The sequence below is a fragment of the Pantherophis guttatus genome, chromosome 1, assembly GCF_059756535.1.
Source record: "Pantherophis guttatus breed Tessera chromosome 1, ASM5975653v1, whole genome shotgun sequence".
Taxonomy (NCBI): Eukaryota; Metazoa; Chordata; class Lepidosauria; order Squamata; family Colubridae; genus Pantherophis; species Pantherophis guttatus.
In genome coordinates this window covers 265,444,292-265,469,434 of record NC_142063.1, presented here as the reverse complement: position 1 = coordinate 265,469,434, position 25,143 = coordinate 265,444,292, and the positions used below count along the sequence as shown (strand labels likewise).

Sequence of the window (25,143 nt, the reverse complement as noted above, 5' to 3'; positions counted from 1 at the left end):
TTACGAGATTTATGAGATTTGAGATTGATAAGATGCCCAATTTGCTACAACACCTGGCAGCTTACAAAGTAAAATAAAACACAATATAAGCAGAAAATAGATCATCAAAGCACAGTCTAGAGAAAATTAACAGTCAGTTAAAGGACCAACCCACCCCCCAGCCACCAGAGTCTACTTACTCCTTCTAACTCAGTCTGGGGACAGAGCCAGGTTTTAAAGACTTGGTTTACATTGTTACAGCGGGAGCCAACACAGCACCTGTCTGCAACTTTTAAAATAGCTATGTCTTTTCTTGGGATAGCGCCTATTCCAGTGTTGGCGAACCTTTTCGGCACTGAGTGCCAATGTGGGAGTGCATGCATATGGAAGCTCTGGAAACCGGAAGAGCAGCTCCCCGGGGCGCACGTGTGGGAGTGCCAGATACCAAAAGAGTTCCCCGGTGTGGAGCTGAGCTTCCGGTTTCCGGTGTGCACATGCGCACCAGTCACCTGGTCTTCCAGTTTCTGGCACTCCTAAATGTGCGAAGACCAGCTGGCGGCGCTAGGACCCAGAAGAGCAACAGGTGATGGCTGGGATGCCTGGAGAGATGGCTCTGTGTGCCACTTCCGGCACATGTGCCATAGGTTCGCCATCACTGGCCTATTCTATCTGTTTTAGGATTTGTAAATGCAAAAGTCAGTTTTGCAGTCTAAACCAAATGGGGATTGTGGCATGTAATATTTTCCTCCCCGTACGTAAGTCCCCTGAAATTTACATATAAACATATACACGAGGTAGTACTAGTAAATCTCTAAGTGCCAGATGGGAGGCACAAAATTTGGAAGGTTCATAGGTAGAGAGGGAATAATTAAATCTCTCCTTACACATCCTGTGTGGCCCTGATCCACTTCAGCCATTCTCTTTTTTATTATTATTATTATTAAATAAAAAACAGATGCAGAAATACAGTGAGGCTTATGTGACCTTCCAACAGCTTTCTCATAATAATAGTATATTTTCCTGGTGAACCTAATAAATTCCTTTCTGTGATGTTGTGTTGTGAAGGCTTGGACTTGAAAATCAGCTTATAAACATTTCTAAAATATAAATCAGGCATGAATTCATTTAGCTATTATTGGACAAACCGTTATTCTTGTCTCTCTCTCACACACACACACATACACACACAGCTGCAATATGGAGTAATTATTTCCAGGGATTCAAGATTATTGTAAAGATTACTTACATGAAGCTTACCAACTACTTCAAAAGGTACAAAAGAACAGCATCACTAACACAAGATGTGATGTCTTCAAAAGCAGAAGGTTCCCTCTCTTCCAAGAATGTAGTCATTGTTACTGCAACTCCTAACATGGCACATCAGTACGTGAGCATCACAAACACAATCTGTTTGACTAGCTAACTTTAGGGGGTTTTTTTCCCTGCTCCCAGGTGGAAGTAACATTATCTACCTTTTCCAAACACGGGTCTTGCTATGTGCTTGATTTTGGATACTTTAATGAAACTACAATGGCAGATGTCCATTGTATATTTCAGCTTTGTGAGCATACCCTCAATTCCATATGAGGAATTTACCCTCTGAGACAATACTTTGACAAGCTCACTTGATTGGCCAGGGGCACAAATGTATAACCAAGGGCCCCGCTTCTTGTCTTGATAGGTAGTCCTCAAGTTACAACAGTTTGTTTAGTGACCGTTCAAAGTTACACCGGCTCTGAAAAAAGTGACTTATGCCCATTTTTTCACACTTACGACCGTTGCAGCTTCCCTATGGTCACATGATGAAAATTCAGATGCTTGGCAACTTGTTCATTTTTTAAAAAATATAAATAGAAAGAGCAACATATTCAATATCCATATAAACAGTGTGTTGTCTGGTTACAATTCTTTTGAGTAATACTCATCATAGTAATAATAATAATTTCTAGTAGTAATCTCGTAATGACAGTGTTTTCCTCTCAGCATATTAATGCATATCAATTATTAATACTAATCAAAATTCATAAGTTACAATAATGAACCCTAATAGTGAAATTATTCTTTCTCCTGTAATTTTAGAAGTACTAACTTCTGTTTCTCTTATTTAACCATCGATAGAACAGATCCCATATGTCAAAATATTCAGTGTCTTCCTTTTCTTTAATTTCAGGTGTCAGTTTATTCATTTCTGCACATTCTAAGATTTTTGTTATTATCTTTTCTTCTGTAGGGATCTCCTCGCCCTTCCAGTGTTGTGCAAACACGATTCTGGTCACTGTTAACACATGTACTATTAAATATACATTCTTTTTACTGTATTTTTCATTTGGGTATAATGCCCAACAGAAATATTTTTGGTTTTAAATCTATATTTATTTATTTATTTATTTATTTTATTTTTTAAATTTTTATACCGCCCCCTCTCCCGAAGGACTCGGGGCGGTGAACAGCCAAAATTAAAAAACATACAATATAAACATTAAAATACTATAAAAACGAAATTAAATTTACCTTTGGCTTCCCCAATTTAAAACCCCTTACCCATAAAATTCCCCAATTAAAAGATTTTTAACCCAGCCCGGCTTGCTGAAATAAAAAAGTCTTCAGAGCCCGGCGGAAGGTACGGTATATGTTCCTTTATCATTTTTTCTATCCAGGTATGTATTTTAGTCCAATATTTTTTTGCTTTCAGGCATGTCCACCACATGTGGTAGTACAATCCCAGGATTTGGTTGGACTTCCAACACTGGCAGACTTATTCTTAAACATTCTAGCTAATCTTGCTGGAGGGAAATGCCATCTTTAAAACATTTTGTATAGGTAGAGGTAAAGATTCTCCTCGCACATATGTACTAGTCGTTCCCAACTCTAGGGGGTGGTGCTCATCTCCGTTTCAAAGCTGAAGAGCCAGCACTGTCCGAAGACGTCTCCGTGGTCATGTGGCCGGCATGACTAAACGCCAAAGGCGCATTGAACGCTGTTACCTTCCCACCAAAGGTAGTCTCTATTTTTCTACTTGTATTTTTTTAAGTGCTTTCTAACTCCTAGGTTGGCAGAAGCTGAGACAAGTAACGGGAGCTCACCCCATTACGCGGCACTAGGGATTCGAACCGCTGAACTGCCAACCTTTCGATCGACAAGCTCAGCATCTTAGCCACTGAGCCACCGCATCCCTTTTGTATTTTGTATTGGTTTTCTTTTTATGCAGTGGACATTGTCAATTTATAGTTTCTATCCCACAACTTTTACCATTTGTCCAATTCTATAGAATACCCAAAGTTTTTGGCCAATGCTATCATGGTTTCTTTTACTTGCTCCTCCTCCATTCTAATAGTCAATAGATAATTATAGAATTATTTGTTCATATTTATGAGGGTTGCAGTGTCCTGGTGTCACGCGATCAGCTTTTGCGACCTTCTGACAAGCAAGCAAAGTCAAAAGGGAATCCAGATTCACTTAATAACCGGGTTATTACCTTAACAAATGTAATGGTTCACTTAACAACCGTGGCAAGAAAAGTTGTAAAATGCGGCAAACTCACTTAACTCTCTTAGCAACATAAATATTGAACTCAGTTGTGGTTGTAAGTCGAGGACTACTTGTACTTAATAATTATTATGATAATTTTCTTGGCTTTTGTATATACTTATTTTGTACTGTTTTTAATACATTTAAATGTTTTAGAATTGCTTGCTGCCAGTCACTTGGTTGAAATAGGTGGCTATAGAAAATAAATAAATACATCAGCATACTGATGATATTGCATCCAGTGCTGATGGATTTCCTCCCCCAGCAATTCCCTGTAGTTGTTTAAAAAAAAGCAGGAAGAGGGCCGAATTGGACTCTAGGGCTAGACCACTCCGTCCCAGCAACACTGACAGTAATTGGCCCTAGAGGAAATAGAAACATCAGAATACACTCCTACTCGCAAGTTGGTACCAGGGGTGGGTTCTAAAATTTTTTACTACCGGTTCTGTAGGCGTGGCTTATTTTGTGGGCTTGGCTTGATGGTCGTGTGACAATTCTTTAGGATTTAGCAGAAGTACTGGTCTACCAGGCTTTTAACTGCTTGCAGAGCTGTACCGATCTACCCATTTATTTTTGCAGATACTGGTCTACTCATGTATTTTTGCAGGCACTGGTCTACTACTACAATGGCAGATGTCCTTATAGCCCATCAGCTGGGACTCAGGAGGCAGCAATAGATTGGGGGTGGGGGCAAATAAAAGGTAAGAATAATGCGGGGGGAGGAGCGGGGGAACAGAACCGGTCCGGTGACATCATATCATAACCACTACCGGCTCGGCGGAACCGGGAGGAACCGGGAGGAACCCACCACTGGTTGGTACCATATTACATCTTCTTATAACATCTGCTTGTTAGAATATGTAAAAACATTTTTCAAGTCGCCTCAGATGGAGACCTGAGAATTGATTTACTTTCAGTGTATCACTGATGTCACTTAATCTCTTATGAACATTGATCATTGAACTGATTTTTTTCGAAGTTTAAACCAAACTTGAGAACATTCCAATTGGATCAATACGGGAGTCCTTGACATACGACCACAACTGAGCCCAGAATTTCTGTTGTTGAGTGAGACATTTGTTTAGTGCATTTTGCCCCATTTTACAACTTTTCTTGCCACAATTGGTAAGTGAATCACCACAGTTGATAAGTTAGTAACCTGGCTGCTAAATGAATCGGGTTTCCTCATTGACTTTGCTTGTCAGAACGTCGCAAAAGGGAATCATGTGACTTGGGGTCCCAGCAAAGGTCATAAATATGAACCAGTTGCCAAGCATCTGAATTTTGATCACATGATCATGGGAATGCTGCAAAGGTCATAACTATGAAAAACGGTCATAAGTCACATTTTTCAGTGCTGTTGTAACTAAACGAACTATTGTAAGTTGAGGACTACCTGTATATTGCTGAATTAGAAGTGACAGTAACTTCAGCCAGCATAGTTAATGGTATGTGATACTGGGAGGATCAGGAAGAAGATAGGTTTCCCTATCTTGCTTAATAGCAATAGCAATAGCATTTAGAGGTATATAGTGCTCCGTAATATTTTACAGCATAAGGATAAGGCATAATGATACAAGTTAATAAGGATTTTAATAACAAATGGTCAAAATAGTAATAGCACTAGCAATAGTACATAAACTTATATACCGCTTCACAGTGCTTTACAGCCCGCTTTGAGCGGATTACCAAGTCTGCTATTGCCCAAACAATCTGGGTCCTCGTTTTACTGACCTCGGAAGGATGGAAGGTTGAATCAACCTTAAGCCTAGGATAGAACTTCAGGCTGTGGGCAGAGTTAGGCTGCAATACTGCAATCTAACCACTGTGCCACCATGGCTTAATTGTTCAAAGCTACTACAGAGCTGACCAATCCATTGCTAGCCTTTATTATAGGCTGTTAACTGTCCCCCATTTTGGAGAATACTTTCCTCAGCTCACATTGGAACAAATGTTTACCTTCTGTTGCCTTTTCTGCTTCTGCAAAGTTCTATTAATACATAACTGTTCAACCGAGTTTCAACACCGCTAAGGATTTATTACATCAAATAACAAGCTACTCCTTGTATACCATTCCGCTACTAAGCATCACATATGACTGAAATATGGAATCAGTATTTGCCAAACAGTAAGTACTCCAATCAAATTGGGGGGAAAAACAAAAAGGCTATCCCATTTTTGCACTGACAAAGGAGCTAGTAAAAATGAACCTTGCTACTAGCTAATTGGCTTTTTAATGTGTTGTGTAAACACAATAATGTATTTTCATCTCTCAAGTGGAACAAATAGGACCTCAGTGTTTCAGTAACCATTTCTTTTCTTTTTTGGCAGAAATCTCAATTCACAGATCAGAAAAGATCAAAGAGCAGAGTGCAGTGCCAAAGGAGAGAACATCAGGGTTATTTATTACTTTAGGATTGTTGTTTGTTTCTTTTTCTTTGGTTTGCATTGTTTTTGACCCATAAAAGATGGTATCGCTCCAAGTTTGATTTGGCTTTTCTGATAGGACAGCAAAAAGTGCAAAGTTCCCTTACCCTCAACATCTCCTAGCCTTTCCTTCTAGCCCACACACAGTCACACATTGCTTTAAAGTATCTAAAGTGCCACTTCCTGCCATAATTTCCTAATTACTAATTCTACATAACCATTTTTCTTTTTTCTTTTGGCCTCCTCGCCCTGTCTACCTGATCCTTATGTCCTCACTATGAACTTCCCTTCTCTGCATTTCCTGTGTTTTTTTCCCCTGCCTTTTCTTCCAATCTATTTTGCCCTCTTACTACTTCTCACCTTATTCCCTGCAAACAACCTACATTGCTTTTCCCAACTTGTCATTAACTTCTCAAATTTCTGTAGCTCTTTCTATCTGACCCCAAAGGACAGAAATGCAGCTTTCTTCCTCATCACAGATCTTCAATGTCACACTCCCTCTAGGGCAAGGGTCTTCAAACTTGACAGCTTTAAGACTTGTGGACTTCAACTCTCAGAATTCCTGAGCTAACATGACTGGGGGAGGAATTCTGGGAGTTGAAGTCCATAAGTCTTAAAGCTGTCAAGTTTGAAGACCCCTGCTCTAGTTTTTTGGTTTTGTTTTTTTAATAAATTGTCTAAAAGACTTCTCTCTCTCTCAAAACGCCCTCTGTTGACAAAGAAAAAAGCTAGTTTGTTTTTTAATGTTATTGCACTAATCCTTTATTTTATAAAATAAGAGCAAAAGACAGAAACATTAAAAAATCCAATAATAATTAACCCCTCTCCAAATCCCAATAAATTAGAAATATAAAATGTGGCCCCAGCTACTTTAGATTCTGTTTGCATGCATTTTAGAGGGCAGGCCTCAAATGCTAGGCAAAGCTCCAGTATGGCTGTCCCATGCCTTTTTCAAGAGGCAACTGAACTTTCTGGGTTTTCTTTGAAGACATTTCGCTTCTCATCCAACCAGGACCTGGATGACTGGGAATCTCCATAGACCTCCAGTATGGCTATCAAATCAACAGAAGCTATGCTATCTTCTGCCTCAAAGTCCCTAGAGTAAAATAAACAATTTTTGCTTTTTCACAACCTGGTATCTAGCTGTGCTGGACTTCAGTTCTTGCAATTCTGGCAGTCACAGTGATTATCAATGCAAACTAGGAATTATGAAAGTTAAAGGCCACCACAGTTGAAGAGCATCTAATTGGAGAACCTGCATGTCCACTAGTCTTTGGGAGAAAGCTCTTTCTTATGCTGAATATGGTACCTTTTTTTAGTGACTAATAAATCATAATGAAATGCGATTAATTTCTGTCAGGCAATTTCTGAAGCGATATCAATGCAAGAGTTTTTACCTATCCAATTTGATCCAGCAGTTTGGATGGTACAGATCCAATCAGCCAAAGAGTGTTGACTAGTGAGAACTAGAAAATAGGCTTTCTCTGCTGAGGGCCCTGCTTGGTGGAATATTTTTCCCTCAGAAATTAGAATGGTCCCAACCCAGTTGGCCTTTAAAAAGACTTTTAAAATTTAGCTATGTACCCGAGCCTGGGATTCTAAGGGCTCTGTTTCTTGTCTTTACTGTTAACTATCTTGGCTGCTATAAGTATTTCTTTTCTGGATTGTTTTATTTTGTTTTATTGTTTTTTATTGTTTTAAGAATTATACGATAGCCAGAGTCATTTGGCTGAAATGGGTTGCTATAGAAAGTGAATGAATGAGTGAGTCTGTGAATCAATGGACGATTGAACGAACAAATACATTATTAAATAAATGCTTTAAAGACTTACTGTAACTAACCATAATTTCCCCTTTTATCATCAAATGTAATGATTCACAGTATATTAGTTTGCTCAAAGACACAATATTCCACAACTTTACTTACCCTGTTTCCCCGAAAATAAGACATCTCCTGATAATAAGCCCAATCGGGCTTTTGACCACATGTGCTAAAATAAGCCTCCCCCCAAAAATAAACTCTGCCCGAAAATATTTAAACACAGAGCTGGAAATCAGGTAAGACAGCAAGAGGACCCCCATCTTGCTCCACATACCCCAAAATAATAAGACCTCCCCAAAAATAAGGCCAAGCACTTATTTCAGGGTTCAAAAAAAATATAAGAGAGTCTTATTTTCGGGAAAACATGGTAGATATTGCACAATATGCTTTAGAAATAAGACTAACTATTGCTTTCTTTTCAGTTTTGAAAAGGTCATCTGGAGTTTGCGGGGCCCCAAATATGCCATGAGGCTGAAATTTCTTAAGCAGCTACTGGTATGTCTTTTCCCAAAGGATCCTGGAGAAAGATGCAGTTACGTTAAGAAGTCAAACTTGTAAAAGATTTGGACTCATTCACTTTGAAGCATTTTTTGGAATAAAATACAAAGCATTGCACAGCCATTCTTATAAATGTGCTACAAGTTCAGCTGGAAGCAGAAATGTTGTAATACGTCAAAGCAGTTGGAAGTGAGAATAGACAGTGATATTGCACACATCCAGTTATAAATAATTACTATTGTATAAATCCCATTCTTTACAATATTTATACATGTCTCTTCATTCCAATAAAACTTGAACAGAATATAGTTTAGGACAGCGGCACTTTATGTTTTTTTAATGGTGTAATAAACAAGTGGTTCAGCTCTTTCATTACTCAGTCACAGAAAATAGCTGTCTATTTAGGTGCATAAGAAATCATTAAAACAACAATATAAGAGGATATCAAAGTTCTTTATCCTGAGACAAACCTTTCAGAATTGAAAAAACCTAAAGTTTGGCAACTGCTTATATTTTCTCCTGAGTCCCCTTAATTGTCTAGGACAGTGCTGGTGAATATTCAATAATCTCAATGGGAATTTCCTGGTGATTTTCACATGAACGAAATCAGAGTTGGATAGGCCACTAACTTATTTATAATAATTTTTCTGGTCGGTTTTCATCTAGACTCTCAGCAATGTTCCTGGCCACTTGAAACACTATGAAGAGGAATTAATCAGATTGACCCATAATCAGTTTGATAATTAAAATATATTTAAATGGGATGATATTTCTCTTCATCCCTTGTGAAGATGTGAGGTTAGCTAATTGGACAAGAGCTTGGGAACAGAGGCTCCCAGGAATGCTTTACATCTGCAAGAATATGATATGATATCAGTCCTGCAAGGATTACTCTGGATAGCCATTTGTTTCCGGGCATATGAGAAATGAAGATTTTAAAGTTCTGAAGAGTTTTAATCCAAGACTCATCATGGATTACTCCCTCTCATATCAGACTACTTAGTCATTTCCTACAAATTGCTGGAAAGATCCTTCCATAGGCTCTACCTGTGTAACAGACCTGTTTGAGACTACAGAAAGAGCTTTTCCAGTAGCATATTGGATGGAGTCTGGAAGTCTCCATATTGGGAGGCCAAGAAGGCATTCTCTCTGCTGGAATTTTACCAATTAGTTCCTCTGTGGGAAATTTTATCCTACAAACAAAGTAAAAGGAAGATGATATTATCTTTGATCTTTAACTGTTTATAATTTGAATTATATGTTATTATTGTTGTTATTAGTTAGTACATGTACATAGGTTTTTGGCTCTGTTTTCCAAAACATTTAAGATGAATTAATCTTAAATGTAGTCAAATGCATTGGGTAATGTATTGGCATTGGAACAGTAGCATATCTTTATATCATAGTATAATAGTATTTATATAATACTATAATAGTATTATATATTGCTATGGTTTTATTGCCTTATTTGATTTATTTGTACACATATATCCTTTTCTACTTTAGTGAACATTCGTGGTAGCTAACAAACTACGGGGGGGGGGAAATGCAAAGATGTTAAAAACATAAATTAATAATAAACCTACATGCTACACAACCCTCACAACAATTAAAGAAATTACAATAAAACATAAAAAGTAAAGAAAAATAAGATAGCAAGCATGATGAAGTGAGGCTTCTCGCTCTCCCTCACCGAAGGCCAGAGTGAATAGCTAGACCTTCCTAGCTCTTTTAAACAAAAACAGAATTGGAGACATTCAGATCTCAAAGTCTGAAACTCATTCCAGAAGACAGGAGCTGCTACAGAAAATGTGCCCTGCTGCGATCTGGAGAGATGACATTGTTTTATCAAAGGAACACGCCAACCCTGCAGGATCAAGTTATCCTGAGAGTCCCTCAAGTAATCAGGCCCCTAAGCCATGTAGATCTTTACAAATAACAATCAGTACCTTCAACCACACCTGGAAACACACTGGCAACCAGTGCAACTCACAAAGCAGAGGTGTTACACTGACATCTGGAGTCAAGTCCATTGCTGCTTTTGCTGTTGCATACTGGACCAGCTGAAGCTAATTAAAGTAGAAAAATAATCTCACCCTTAAAAATCTGATGGAAAAGATGTCTCATCTCTAAGCATGGAAAAGGGTGGGCAAAATGTGTTCCTTAGCCTGGAGACTATTATCTTCTTCCACCAGACTGAGAGGCAGGCCTCTGACACATCAACAGAGCTTCAACCAATTAGAGATATTAGAGTTTCATTGTAATGTCAATTATATGGACCAGTGAGAAGGCACTGATGAACAAACTCCATTACAAAACAAAAGCATTGAATTTTTATTTCTAAACACATATGTAAGAAATACCAACGGACTGCTGTTGGATAGCTTATATCCAGAAATGTGTGTCTCATGAAAGAGAGTATCTTTAATAATAATGTAATAATGTTACACATCATGTAACAGGAGAACAAGGAAAATAGATGGCCATATATCTTTGGCTGTTTCTTTACAACATGTCAAACAATTCTCACGGAACATATCCAGTTCCATGAATAAGAGCTGTGTGGAAATCCTCTAGTCAAAAACAATAAAAGCACTTTGTTTCTGGCAACCATCCATTCCACTTCCATTACAGATGCTTGGTCTTGAATGATAAATGGTTATCCTGAGAAACAATTAGAATGATTTACAGTAGGTGGATATGACAAAGTCTTCAGTTGGTTGGGCTTCTCTTCAATGTGGCAAGATGAAGTTAGAGTAGTATGTTCCAATTTGGTAGGAAAAGAATTTCAAGTGGTTTAGCACAGTTGAAAGACTTAACACTGCAGGCCTATACAGGCCTGGTCCTCAGATGTAAAATGGGTTGGCTTCATCAGGGTTTATTTCAGAACAAGGTTAATTCCATCACTAGACAGAATGAGGTTGTTCCCAATTTTGGACCCCACAAAAAGGTAGCAAATTGTGTAATTATTTTAAGACTCCGGAAATGGAAGAGGTGCTTACAGGTAGTCCTCAACTTACAAAGTTAATTTTTGTTCAAAGTTACAACAGCACTGAAAAAAAGTGACTTATGACTTGGTGGCTTTTCACACTTATGACCATTGCAGCATCTCCATGGTCACATGATCAAAATTCAGATGCTTGGCAAGTGGTTTATATTTATGACACTTGCAGTGTCCTGGGGTCATGTGATCAGCTTTTGAGGCCTTATGACAAGCAAAGTCAATGGGGAATCCAAATTCATTTAACAACCATGTTACTAACTTAACAACTGTGGCAAGAAAAGTTGTAAAATTAGCAACATAAATTTTGAGCTCAATTGTGGTTATAACTTGAGGACTATCTGTACATAATTTTCTGTCCCATGTGCCAAATTGATGTGACTGGCTTCAAGTATGGGTCTGATATGAAAAGAGGAACAATTACAGCCTTCCTTCAAGTATCAATACTATGAAATAAAACATCATTCCAAAATAGCTGCACCTGGGACTGATCATACGGTTGACAGCCAACAAAACAATGACTCGTGAGACAAATTGGGTGGGGATAGAATTAGTAGGTAACTAATATTTGCCTCTTAAGATTGCTGATATGCTGGATCATTGTAATTTTTGACTTCCTGGGCTTTTGCGGTAGTACCCATCATTCTTGTGCCTTAAGAGGAAGTAGCAGATTGAATTTCTGTGGTGTTTTTCTTTCTACACACTACAGCTGGTTGACTCTGCTATCACATGTGATATGTAAACCTTCCTCTGGAGGTCCCTGGCAAGTATTACAAGCTTTTGCAACCTGTGTGCACCTGTGTAATGGAACTTTAAAGCCAAAGCTTTAGAGTGAGGGTCTGAGGGTTAGGTTACAAGTATTCTTGTGGCTTTTATTTAACCAGGTGTTGCATATTTTTCAGTACGAATCCAAGATATATATACATGTATGTATACATAAAATATGGAACATATACATATATGTGGATATGTAAATGGTTTAGATTCATGCCTTGTTACTATAATACTTTATAGTGGATTATACATAATAATGAAAAAAAACCTTGGCGATGTACTGCTTATTAAAAAGCAGCATTTTACTAAATAGAACAGTTGCTCTCTGAAGCCAAATCTAATCATTTGTTAAATCTCTGGATTAGCAGATATATATATATATTAGCTGGATACCCGTGCTTCGCTACGAAACTATGTGATTGGGCTTGATAAATTGACACTTAAAGCTTGAAAATTAATGAGTAGTTACATCAGGCTTGATAAATTGACACTTCAAGCTTGAAAATTAATGAGTAGTTTAAAAAGGCACTGTATTATTTCTAGAGATGGTAAACTAAGTTTCTGTGACAGATTAAGACATTATTGTAAGTCTAACAACAATAAAATAAATGGGCTAAAACTCTTTAATCCCACCAGCAACCGTGGCTAAAATTACTCCCTGGAGTAATCAATCTGCGGTTCATACACACACACACACACACAAACACACATACCCCTTTGGATCTGAGATTAGCAGTTATATTACATATATATATATATATTTGTTTTCTAAGGTTTTCGCGAGTGTTTGTATGTAGGTCTTTGGTTATTCGGGTTTTCTCCCACGTAAAATTGGAAGTGTCTTGGCGACGTTTCGACGAAGTCTCATTCGTCATATTCAGGCTGGTGTTTTCGGCTTCGTGCTTCTAGGAGCAATGTGTGATCGCAGCTGTTTCTTCCTTTTAACTGCCAGTGGGGGTGTGAACTGATTGGGCAGGAGCTTGGCTGTGTTCTGATTGGGTGGAGGTGTGTTCTAATTTGTTGGGGGCTTGGCTGTGCTCTGATTGGATGGGGGGTTGGCTGTGCTCCGATTGGATGGGGGTGTGTTCTGTTTGGATGGGGGCTTGGTTGTGCTCAGGTTAGTCTGAGTTGCAGGGGGATTTGAGCTGGTGAGCTCAAAGGAGTATATGAAATCCCATGCACCGCCTGCCCCACCACATACATCGGACAAACCAACAGAAGAATAAGTGCACGCATTGAAGAACACAAGAACTCAGTCAGAAAAGAGGAACCAACTTCTTCCCTGGTCCAACACTTTAAAGCCACAGGACATGAAATTGACTTTAAAAAGACCAGAACTATCGCCAAAACTGAACACTTTAACAACAGAATAATCAGAGAAGCCATCAAGATAGAAAACCGCCCACACAGCATGAATAAACGAGATGATACCTCCCGCCTTCCAGCCATTTGGAAACCCGCCCTTATTGACAAACGAGTCCCTAACACAAAGGATGACACCAGACCCATGCTCACGAAAACCACACAGGATGTCACCACCACACATCCACGCAAAAAGCAAACTCAAACCCACACCAATGATGAGGCACGACCACAAACCAGAAGCCAGACCACAGCTGCATCATTAGCCACTTTAAACCCCTCCAATCCATACATGAAGCAAACTGACACCCACTATGAAGATGTGGCACGACCACGAACGCGAAGCCAAACAACAACAACGCAGCTCACCAGCTCAAATCCCCCTGCAACTCAGACTAACCCAAGCACAACCAAGCCCCCACCCAAATAGAACACTCCCCCATCCAATCAGAGCATAACCAAGCCCCCAACCAATCAGAACACACCTCCACCCAATCAGAACACAGCCAAGCTCCTGCCCAATCAGTTCACACCCCCACTGGCAGTTAAAAGGAAGGAACAGCTGCGATCACACATTGCTCCTAGAAGCACGAAGCCAAAAACACCAGCCTGAAGATGACGAATGAAACTTCGTCGAAACGTCGCCAAGACACTTCCAATTTTACGTGGGAGAAAACCCGAATAACCAAAGACCTACACACACACACACAAACACACAAACACACACACACACACACATATACATATACATATACACATGCACATATGTATCAGGGGTGGGTTCCACTTACCTTTACTACTGGTTCGCAACAGGAGCATGCACATGTGCAAAAGCTTCTGCGCATGCGCAGATCATCAGTAATGATGTCAGGGCAGGTGGGCGGAGCCTCCTGTCACCATTACTACAGGTTCACAAGAACCGGACCGAAGCAGGAGCAACCCACCACTGGTATATAGGTATGTACATTTGTATGTTTGTGTGTATATATACGTACACACACACGCATACACACACACACCTTTGGATCTGAAATGTCTGACTGGAATGCCAAGTAGAATGCTTCCCTGGGTAGAAAGTGGAGAAGATGAACACTGCAGTTTCTCTGCAGCCCACTCCACTACTTCTTCCACTATCCCATAATGTCTTCCATCCAGTGGAGATGGTTTTTGATTTACAACCATAGTGAACCTGGAATTTCCATTCTAAATCATGACAGTTGTAAGCCAAGGTACCAACGTGACCAATCTGATTTTACAAGCTTGTTTTGCAATCCAGAAATGGGCACAAAAGGCTGGAAACTGGCAAAAAACATAAATCACATTTACATGACTGCAGAATGCTACAACCAATCATAAAAATGAGCTGGTTGCCAAGCATCTGAAAATGCAGTCATGTACCCATGGGGTATGCCACCATCACAATTCCAGAATGAGGATTATAAGTATTTTAGGGGAGAGTCCATCATAACTTCAAATGGTTGCTATCTGATTAGTCATTAAGCAAGGACTATTTCTAGAGTTCTAATTTATTGGGATCTATACAGTATGTACCTTTTTTCTATTTCTGCTGAAGGGATTTTCTTCAAAAGCAACAGTTGTCAATCCTTGCTTTTGTCATACATTTGACAATCTTTTGGCCAGAATATAGCAAAGCCAAGGTTCTGTCTCTTCCGTATACACATATAAAATATACAGTATTTAAATTACTAAATACACTTTTCAAATCAAATGCCCTTTCTTTATAACCACTGTCCCATCTCTGCCATAGCTTGAACTGTGGTGGGGGAGAGGGGAAAGCTAGGATACTTGACAACATACTTTAGATCACAGGAGTTATGGCCGCAGATCCTCTTTTTGCTGAAGGCAATTCATCTGTCCTGGTCAGTATGATGTGATCTTTATGAAATGGCAGCATATTTAATCTGCCTCAGCCCAGGCTCATTATGTGTTTTCTTGTCATCACCAAAAGAAAGACAAAGGAAAAGTGCCAAGTTTGGCAGGTGCCTTCTCTTGTCTTCGTCTCTTACAACTCCTGCTCCAGATTCTTGCTTACCCAAACTTTTGATCTGATGCTGACCAAATGCTGACCAACAAGTTGCCTGAAAGTGAATTATACAGAGGAGTATACCAAACACAAGTTCTAAGAGGGACTGATATGAGAAGCACAACACATATCTGATGGAAACCTTGATCTTCTTTCAACTATCCTGCAGTGGACATGAGTGAAGACTGAAGGGTTCAGGTCCAACTCTTCTTACTCCTGACTTCTAGAGTATCAGTCGAGTCTCTGAATGTTTCCTTACGAACACACCAGACCAGGATTGCAATCCAGCAGGTTCTGACAGGTTTGGAGAACCGGTAGCGGACATTTTTAGTAGTTCGGAGAACTGGGAATAACCACCTCTGGCTGGCCCTAGAGTGGGGTGGGAATGGAACTTTTGCAATATCCTTCCCCCAAGAGTGCGGTGGGAATGGAGTTTTTGCAGTATCCTTCCCCTGCCATGCCCACCAAGCCACGCCCACCAAGCCACACCACGCCCACCAAGCCACGCCCACAGAACTGGTAGTAAAAAAATTTGGATTTCATCACTGCACCAGACAAATAGTTTCTATAGCCTGCTCAACAGGTATGTCCATGTATGTTGACACCAGCACAATGCTTTCCTCCTCCCTGGTAATGTTGAGTTTCTCTGATTGGCAGCTGACCATCTGAACCATAGAAGCATAACAATAAAATATTCAGAGCAATGTTGAGTGAATTTGATTATTTATGCAACTCAAATAATAATTATCTGCATTCTTAAGTGAATATAACCTTCAGGGAATTCAATCACTTCTTACTTCTAGGGAAGTGTAAGCTGGGTCATGGTCTAGGGTTCATAAAAGTGTAATAAAAATAGAAGAATTTTTTAAAAATACTTCTAATTGATGTTTAAATATGCATAATTTGCTATAATAATTTCTCCCCTCTATGATTTAGTGGGAGGGAGTTGTATTTGAGATTAGCAGGAATTGTCCTTTTTACCTAATTGTAGCGTCCCTATGCATAAGAGTTAAATCCATACCTCTCTATGCACTTCTTTAGCTAAAAGATTTTAAAACTTAACTCCAACATTTCAAAATACTACAATCCACTGTTATGAGGGGGGGTGGGGAACTTCTATCCTTCATCTCTATCTTTGTTTTCACTATTCACTTTCAAAATAGTGGGAATGTTGTCCTGGATATATCTACAGTAGATGTGGATGGCCATTTGTTATAGGAAAATTATCACATGTTGTATTCCGGAATGCTAGTGTAATAACATGGATTTTGAGGAAAGGAAAGAGATTCAGCAAGCAATATTTGTACAGAAAAAAAGTCTCATTTTTTGCTTCCTCCTCTTTCCTCAGGAAACAATATTTTTTGTCTATGTCTACAGTTGGAATTTTGACTGCATATTGTGGATTTTTTTTGGAAAATACTGCCTTAGAATTGGCTTGCCTTTTCATGAAATAGTTTACAGGAAGGTAAATGTTGTTTTTACAAAAATTTTATAATCTTTTTGCTTTGTAATTTTTAAAAATAATTTCCTACCCCTTTCCCCATCCTTAAATGCCCAGTTTCCTTTTCCAAGAGAGGAGAATGGATGAAGCTACAATAAATGTGCAAGAATCCACACAAACACTAAATGACAGCAAAGAGTTCAATTTTTCTGCATCTTTTCTGCCATTTAGCAATTGTCTACAATAGTGATTCTCAATCTTGACACTTTTAAGTAGTGCGGACTTCAACTCCCAGAATTCCCCAGCCAGCATGACACCCAGTGGACATCGAGAAGACTCCATGAAAAAAAATCTCTTGTATCTATGTTTGATAATAGACGCTTTATTTTACTGTATATAAACTCCAATTAATATAAACTCCAATAAACTGCACTGGAATTTATATGAGAAATGTCATGTTAAAACAAAAAGGACTTCTGATAGTAAGAATCTCCTTTTCATGAAATGCCCGTTCTTATCAATTGATTAGATTTTCAAGTAATAATCCTAAATGCCTTACAAATGACACTATTCTGTGGCATGATTACAAGTATCTGCCAGTCTGCCTACTGGTCGTAATCATCTCATACAGCCCTACTGCCTTCTGTATGCATACGTTCTATGTTCTGCTTGTAAAGCAGTATTTTATTTTAACCCACTGAAGTGCAATATCTGGATTTTAATTAAAATGCAAATCACCTTACAAAAAGGTATTTTTAAATGCCAAGGTTCTAGTTTAGATTTTTGCTAAGTAAAGCATCACCAAAGGTTTTGCCTTGGGCTTGATTTGTTTCTTTTCTTTTCTTTCTTTCTTTCTTTCTTTCTTTCTTTCTTTCTTTCTTTCTTTCTTTCTTTCTTTCTTTCTTTCTTCCTTCCTTCCTTCCTTCCTTCTTTCCTTCCTTTCTTTCTTAGTTAGTTTGTCAACAAGGTTGTATCCGCCCAGCTTGCAATTGGTGTTCTGATTTTTGTTGCCAATGTGTAGGACAGAGCATTTGTTACTTGAGATTTGGAGTTGCCAATTGTGTGACCATTCTGATACATAAGTCGAGGTCGCTTTGTTTCTAGTGCATGGGTGGATCTGGGCCCAGAACAGCAGAGCCTTCTTGTCAATGACACCCTCTATTTTTAAATCAGCTTAACTGTTAGCATTTGATAATTACTTTTTGACAAGGGGATATTGCTCCAGTTCAGAATTCTGAGAAAATAAAAGTAAAATCCTAGGAGTCATCTAGTTCTTGGAATCTCGTAAAGCATCCTTCCTTCTTTGCAAGACTAGCATGGAAAAGAGTGGTTGGGATTTATTCCAATATTGCTGCTACAAAGCAATTGCATTTGGGAGAGTATTCTAGAAACCACACTGATGGTACCAAAAAGAATAATGAGCTACTATCACAAAACTCTGAAGTTGGGTTGTTTTTTTTTTTTAAGGTGTTTAAAAACATTTTAATTTCACTAAGTTTTTCCTCAAATGAAAACCTTGTATTATTTTTTCATTCAAGAAACAAGTTGTTTGACTTCACATACAAGTTCTTTATCAAACATCTTCCTCCTCCTAATTCAATAAGTATTTTAATAAACACATAACATGCAAATTATAATATTAACAAGAGGCAAGCATCTTCATATAGAATACCCTTGCCTACAAAGATACTATTCACTTAATTCAGCAACATTTCAGAATATTTGAACAAAGGCTTCTATTTGTCAATGAAATTTCAGCTATGTTAATTGTTGTTTCAACAGGTACCATAAACCTATGCATATTGATTTACTGATTAAATTCTTTGTCTGCTTCTCAATGGAGCTTCTTATAACGTTATGGTTTCTGAGAATAAATACAATAGTCCACACCTTCTATATCAGGGATGTCAAACTCATGGTCCGCGGGCACTGGCCACACCCACGCCCGGTTTAGCAAAGGGGGGGAGTTGCAATACATCACATGACAACGCCATGACAACGCGAGTTTGACACCCCTGTTCTATGAGGTCAGTAGGAATTGTGGATGACAAAGGGAGCAAGTGACAAAACACTGGTTGAAATGCAAACTCAATCTCTTGTTGAGGGGTTGTGTTCCATTTTGTGATTTTTAGTTATTTTCAGATACAAAAGGGTGGACCTTGCATAAAGGAATTTCACCATTTTGGCTTCATTGTGGTTAGATACGAATATCTATGTAGGGAATAGCATAACACCTAAAAAAGAAATTGCTAAATGATAGCAAGAGCTAAGTTTTATAGCTTAGTTACTTATATGGTAGTTAGCCCATTAACTGTGCTAGTGTTGTCACCCAAAAACACCATCTAAATAGGAATAAAGGCATCAGCTGAACATCCAGCACTGGAGCATTCAAGGGTAGCTCGAATGCTTTCTGTACACTTAACCTTTTAGAAAGCTCTTAATTGAATGATCTCTCTAGCCATAGATTCCACACATTTCATATAATTATTACACTCACTTAAAACCCCACACACTCTCCCTCAAGCTATAGAACATTTCCACCTTCTTTCATCTAATAAGACATAATAGCAGTTTACATAACAGCAGCTTTTTTCCACAAAGCAATTTTCCAACTCGTCTAAACTAGTCTGACAACATTTCACTTATCCATTACTATACGTGTTAAGTGTACCTACATGAAGAAGATTTATGATGAATCTGGTGGGCTATATTTGGTTTGGCCTAAGTGTGTTAATGGCCAGTGAGTCATGAAAAGGACAGAAAGGGGTTATTGAAGAAAGGAAAGCTTTCAGCATGGAAAAAAATGGAGCAAGATTCTTAACAATAGCCAGATAAACTGAGCCAAGCATCAGTGGAAAGAGAAAGAACATTAAGTAAGTTACTAGAATACAGTACAGTAAGTTCCAAGAATCCATGGTACTTCCAGGGATGGTGTTTTCAAGCTCTGAGCCAAATCCACAAATCCCATTAGGAATCTTTGAGTAAGGGATGAGGAATGGGATGCCAAATCCCTTTTGAGTGAAGTTACTTTTTTCCTCTGTCAGAGAAGGGATAAGATTCCCAGGGAACATATTGGGGAGTGGGGAGATAGGAATGAAGTCCTATTTTGTCTGTAGAACAATGAGTTAAAAACAATTAATTGTCAAGCTTGCTGCTACTTGCTTGCTGACAAGAGCTTTGCACAATTGACTGTCAAGGTTTTTCCTGAGCTTGCAGAGTCACGAAATCAATAGAAAGGTAGTATCATTACCAAGGATAATAATTGGGAGTCTGTGGCACATCTGGTGTAATCATTTTAAAAGCCATCAGAATCTTCAATGTTCTTCCCTTAATAACATATATGTTCCATTCCCAAAAGGTCATTCAACAGAAAATTGAATACTATTCTGAGAACAATGCATGTCTCTCAAGAAAAAAAACACACCAGACAACCTGAGAGGCATGCATCTGCAGTACAGATTGTTAGCTGTTCATTTGTAAGATTTTAAAAGGTAATAAGTTTTTGACAACAGTGACTTCTGTGAATCCCTCCTCCCCCTCCTCCTCATTTTGCCTTCTTTTGCAAGAAGTATAATAAACAGATATACTATATTTCTCTTAAATGGTATCTGCACTGCCCATTATTCTGGGTATTCTCAAACTCAAAAGAGCTTTTCCTAAATCCCTACCAAAGGATTCCCAACTTCTTAGGATCTTTGTACAGATACTTAGCATTTTTCTTTTTTCTTTCTTTCTTTTTTTTTTTTGTTAAAAAAATACTTTAATCTTCTAAAATACAATTTTCTATAATTTTAAAAATCCACTTACAATACAGCTGAAGGATAGAGTTACAATTTTAGACCAGCAATTTCAGTTAAAACTATTATGGCAGAGAACTTGGAAAAAATCTTCATAAAACCTTTAAATTTATTTTTTTAATCTCTAAAGATTTCTAATTATTATATACGTAGTATATTGCTATTTTTAATGGTAAAATTATGAAAATATTAAATGTATCTGATGAACCTGCATATTGAATTTAGATTTACTCTCTGTTAAAGAAATTCAGTAAAATCAATAAGTTAACACACAACAAATGTATTCATTTTATGATAAGTTTTATCCAGTAATTCCTCAAGGACAATAGTCCTGAGAACACAGAACAGATCCAATTATCTCCTTCCTATTAGTTATTTCTGAGATTTTAAAAGAACAACCTCAGAAACTACAAAAGAAGACAAGGTATGGCTGGACATTGTGCAGGATAAAGAGGAACATTAAAACTTCTGAAGGATTTAATCGACATTGGTCCCACATTATGTCCCAAACATAATGGCAAAAAAATAGTTTATTTTATAAGTTACTGGTCAAGAAACTGAATTTCTCAGAATATACAGAATTGGATTTTAGATTGCCTTTTGTAAATTAGATCCAAGTCATCTAAAGTTATTTATGACTATGTTCTAGATCACCAGAACTGATATTCTGATGAATATCAGTTGTTGTTAGGTGGCCATTGTATATTAGGAATATCTCCATTTTTATCTCCACTTAGCATTTTTCAAAGGTGTCACAGCTATTGTATAAGATTTGCTTGTATTTCTGATCTCTTACAAATAGACAATGATGCAAACCCTATGCCCGCATGTGAATCACAATGCAAGTATGAAACAGCAGAACTTGCAGTGTGACATCACAAGGTAGGTTTCCCCCACTTTAGCATCATCATGAATTTGGAACAGATGCCTATGGAATGTGGGATACAGCAAGAAACAGGCAGAGACAAAGCAGCTGACAGGATTGAAACAAAAAAGAGAAAGTGCAGTCAGAGGTACAGAAACAGATGATCATATATCCAAAGGATAGATGGATAGATGGAAGGTCAAATGCAAAGATGATTGAAAGGAAAACATATACACAACTGTAGTGGGTGAATCGGAACTATGGAGTGCCATAAACTCCAAGAGTAACAGAGAATCTTGGTGATTCATGCTCTTCCACCCAACATCAGCCTATTTCCAATATATGTTTCTCACTACCCAGAATTGTGAGACTGACAGCACAGAAACTGTATTCACAAATAACCATTTATAGACCATTTAAAAATTGCAGCCAATTGCATAAAGAATGTTACTGTTACCTAATTGGTGGAAAAATCAATCCCTGACCCAAAAAATCAAGAGTTTTCTACCACAAGTATTTTATGGAAGAGGAAAGTGATGTTGCTCTCCAGGGCTGGTTTTCTCCAGGAGCAAATTAAGAGCTATCACTTTAAGGGCCCTGCAGGAATCTGATAGTGTGATTCAGAATGTTCATGGGCATGCACATGACACCTGTTGGAATTCCTTAAAAGAATCCCAGATACAAGGATACCTGATTTAAAGTCCTCTGATCCCTGTATCCAGTGGTGGGATTCAGCCAGTTCGCACCACTTCGGGAGAACCGGTTGTTAACTTTCTGAGCAGTTTGGCAAACTGGTTGTTGGAAGAAATCATTAGGCCAGAGAACCGGTTGTTAAATCACTTGAATCCCACCACTACCTGTATCCCTAAAAGATTGCATCAAAGGCTTGGTGAGTTGCTTAAGAATAGCCTAGTGGGCATGTAGGTACTTACCCCACTTTTAGAAAGACTGCTCTATTCAATGCAGGCAGTATGGGCATGGTATGGATACTGTCAATCTGATGAAAACAATGGCTTCTTAAGGATTCCTGTTCAGTGGATTTCTCTACATATTTGTTCACTTGCACGCAGCTTCCTAACCATCAGGCTGTACAGGTCTTTCGTGGGTTATTATATATACACTGCAGGTCAATGCCCAACCCTTGTAATGCTGTCTATAAAACAGGGTTATAGACAACAATAGAAAGCATCCTGTATCTCTTTCAGAGATCTGCAATGCTGAGAAAAAAGGATTTGTCAAGTCAGGCCTATAATGCTAGTTAATTAGTTAGCCATTATATATATTCCAAACCTCACATCCTAGTTACAGCAAAGAAGGATAAGCATACTTGTAACTTTACCCAAATAGAATTGCAGTGACTTCCATGACAAAACTTACTGACTCCCTATTTCAAATATTTAGCAAGAAGATCAGATCTAAGAAGTCACCATTTCATGACCACTCTAGAAAGAAAATGTACTCAATATAACCAGTTAATTATATTAACTAGTTTTTCCTACCAGCTCTTCCTATTCGGTGCTTCAAGTGCAACTGGGTTTATCATGCCCAATACCTGACCCTTACATAGTTGGGCTGACCAAGAAAGCATACTTTGTCCTGTGTCATATACCAACAATTATGGAAAGTGTGCGTGCTATATCAGCAATCGATTTATTAGACACTTTAAAAAATAAGCAAAACCACACAGTCGTTCTTTACAGTAACTGCCTTTACCACTTGATGGCTTATGCCATATAAGCCATATAATGCTTCAAGAAATGTGGAGTTCAGCCATTTTTGCTTGTTGAGACAGAGAGGAAGAAGAGAGCAAAAATAACATGATATCAAAACAAGAAGAATTTATGAACATAATTGAAAGAAGAAAAATAATATAGGAAAGAAGAAGGATTATTCCGTATAGACAGCAATCTTGATCTTTGCTAGAGGACAATGAAAACAAAAGTATTTAAGGCCATTGATTTTAACAGAAAAAGATGTATTTGTAATTAGAAGAATAGGATTGTCACAGATTCTGTTCTATATAGGTTAAAAAGTATATTTTTCACCTGAAATATATCACATAATTTGCTGACTATGTTGCTGTTGTAAAATCCATTTCCCATACCCAGAAGATAAAATAGATCTAATGTATTTTTGAAATACTAAAGTTTGAAATATTTTAAATAAATATGAAGGTTTATATCCTACTTTATGGTATATAAAGTAGTATTAGTCTTTTTTCAAATTTCCATGTGAAGAAAACATTAATGAGAATTAAAATTACAGTTTTTCCCCTTCATAGGCCAAACCTGTACATTGGTAATCTTGTGAATAAAGGCAGACAAAATAAATCAAACTGAGATTATTATTTTTTTATAATCATAAATCATTGTATGAACCAATGGAGCAGGGAAAAAGAAATACAATTTCTGCCTGAAATAAAAATTTCAAAATTTCTCTTTCACTCATTGCTTGCTTCTTCTTATACCTTTCTTTCCTTTTCTGGAGTGGAAGAAGAGCATATTCTTTAAGTAGTACATTATTATCAGCCTACAACCTTATTTGGAATATTCTGTCTTCTTCAAACTCTATTTGGAAAAAAATTCTGATTGTGTTCAGTTCAAAGAATAATAGCGAGCTTCTGCTAGAAGGGCATAACATTCCTTTAAGCAATGTGGATGAAGATAAGTAAATAAATTAATTGCATCGCTACATTATTAGGAAACAAAAAAGCCACCAAGTCATTTTGAAGACTGTACAGGCATGCTTCAGAAGATACTGTGGGTTCAGTTCCAGACCATCACAATAAAGCAAATATTGTAATAAAGCAGGACACACGAATGTTTTGGTTTCCCAGTACATATAAAAGTTATGTTTACTCTATATTATGGTCTACTAAATGTGCAATATTGCATTATGTATAAAAAAGAACAATGTACATACCTTAATTAAAAAATACTTTATTGCTAAAAAAGTTAAATCATCATCTGAACCTTCAGCAAGCTGTAATCTTTTTGCTGGTGGAGGGTCTTGTAAAAAAGCAATGCCTCCAAAGTGCAATAAAGCAAAGCAACAATAAAACAAGGTATGCCTCTACTTCTGAAAGTCCTTCAAGTTTTATCATGTTCAGAATCCAATTATTAAATTTACTTCTTAAATTATTACTTTGGGGTCCATCTTTTCCTTCCCCATGGAGGGAAAAGCCCCATGGAAGCCTTTTTCAGTAAGTAAATTACCTCATTCAAGCATACTAAAATATTTCAGGTCAGATCTTGTGTTTTCGGTAACAAGCAAATGAGCCAGTTTGACTCATCCCAATCAATGCTACTGCTCGCCACAATAATTTTGCCCCAGCAACTTGCTCTACAGGCCATCTGCGATGTGGGGAGAGGGGTGTTCAAAAAAAAGCAACGATGATAGCCATGACTGTGTAACCACCAGTTACACCTCCTTTTTTTGTGGATTGCACACAAAAGTCCCTGCCAATAGCACATCAAACCATTGCATAATTACCAACCTTCAAACCTACTATGAAGCCCTATTGCTTACTTAGAAAATGTAATACGTGAGGGGGAACACAAAGATAGGGGGAGCAAAAACAAAATCCAGGAAATGTACTGAAACTG

The 25,143-nt window shown here is 37.9% G+C and overlaps 2 protein-coding genes and 1 non-coding gene across 4 annotated transcripts in view; 1 reads left to right on the top strand and 2 right to left on the bottom strand.

Moving 5' to 3' along the window:
• The window catches only part of LOC148116845 (uncharacterized), a 40,900-nt gene extending 32,338 nt beyond the window's left edge, over positions 1 to 8,562 (top strand). The window contains exon 5 of the mRNA XM_087882849.1: positions 8,179 to 8,562. Coding sequence (XP_087738975.1) covers positions 8,179 to 8,314 — 136 coding nt within the window. The 3' untranslated portion in view covers positions 8,315 to 8,562. The remainder of the gene's footprint in view (positions 1 to 8,178) is intronic.
• ESR1 (estrogen receptor 1) overlaps positions 1 to 25,143 on the bottom strand; it is a 230,329-nt gene that overhangs the window by 149,133 nt on the left and 56,053 nt on the right. The gene's annotated exons all lie outside the window — the stretch shown is intronic.
• Positions 11,096 to 11,166, bottom strand: LOC148116844 (small nucleolar RNA SNORD36). Its single transcript, XR_015731643.1, has one exon. It is a non-coding gene; the product is annotated as a small nucleolar RNA SNORD36 (small nucleolar RNA).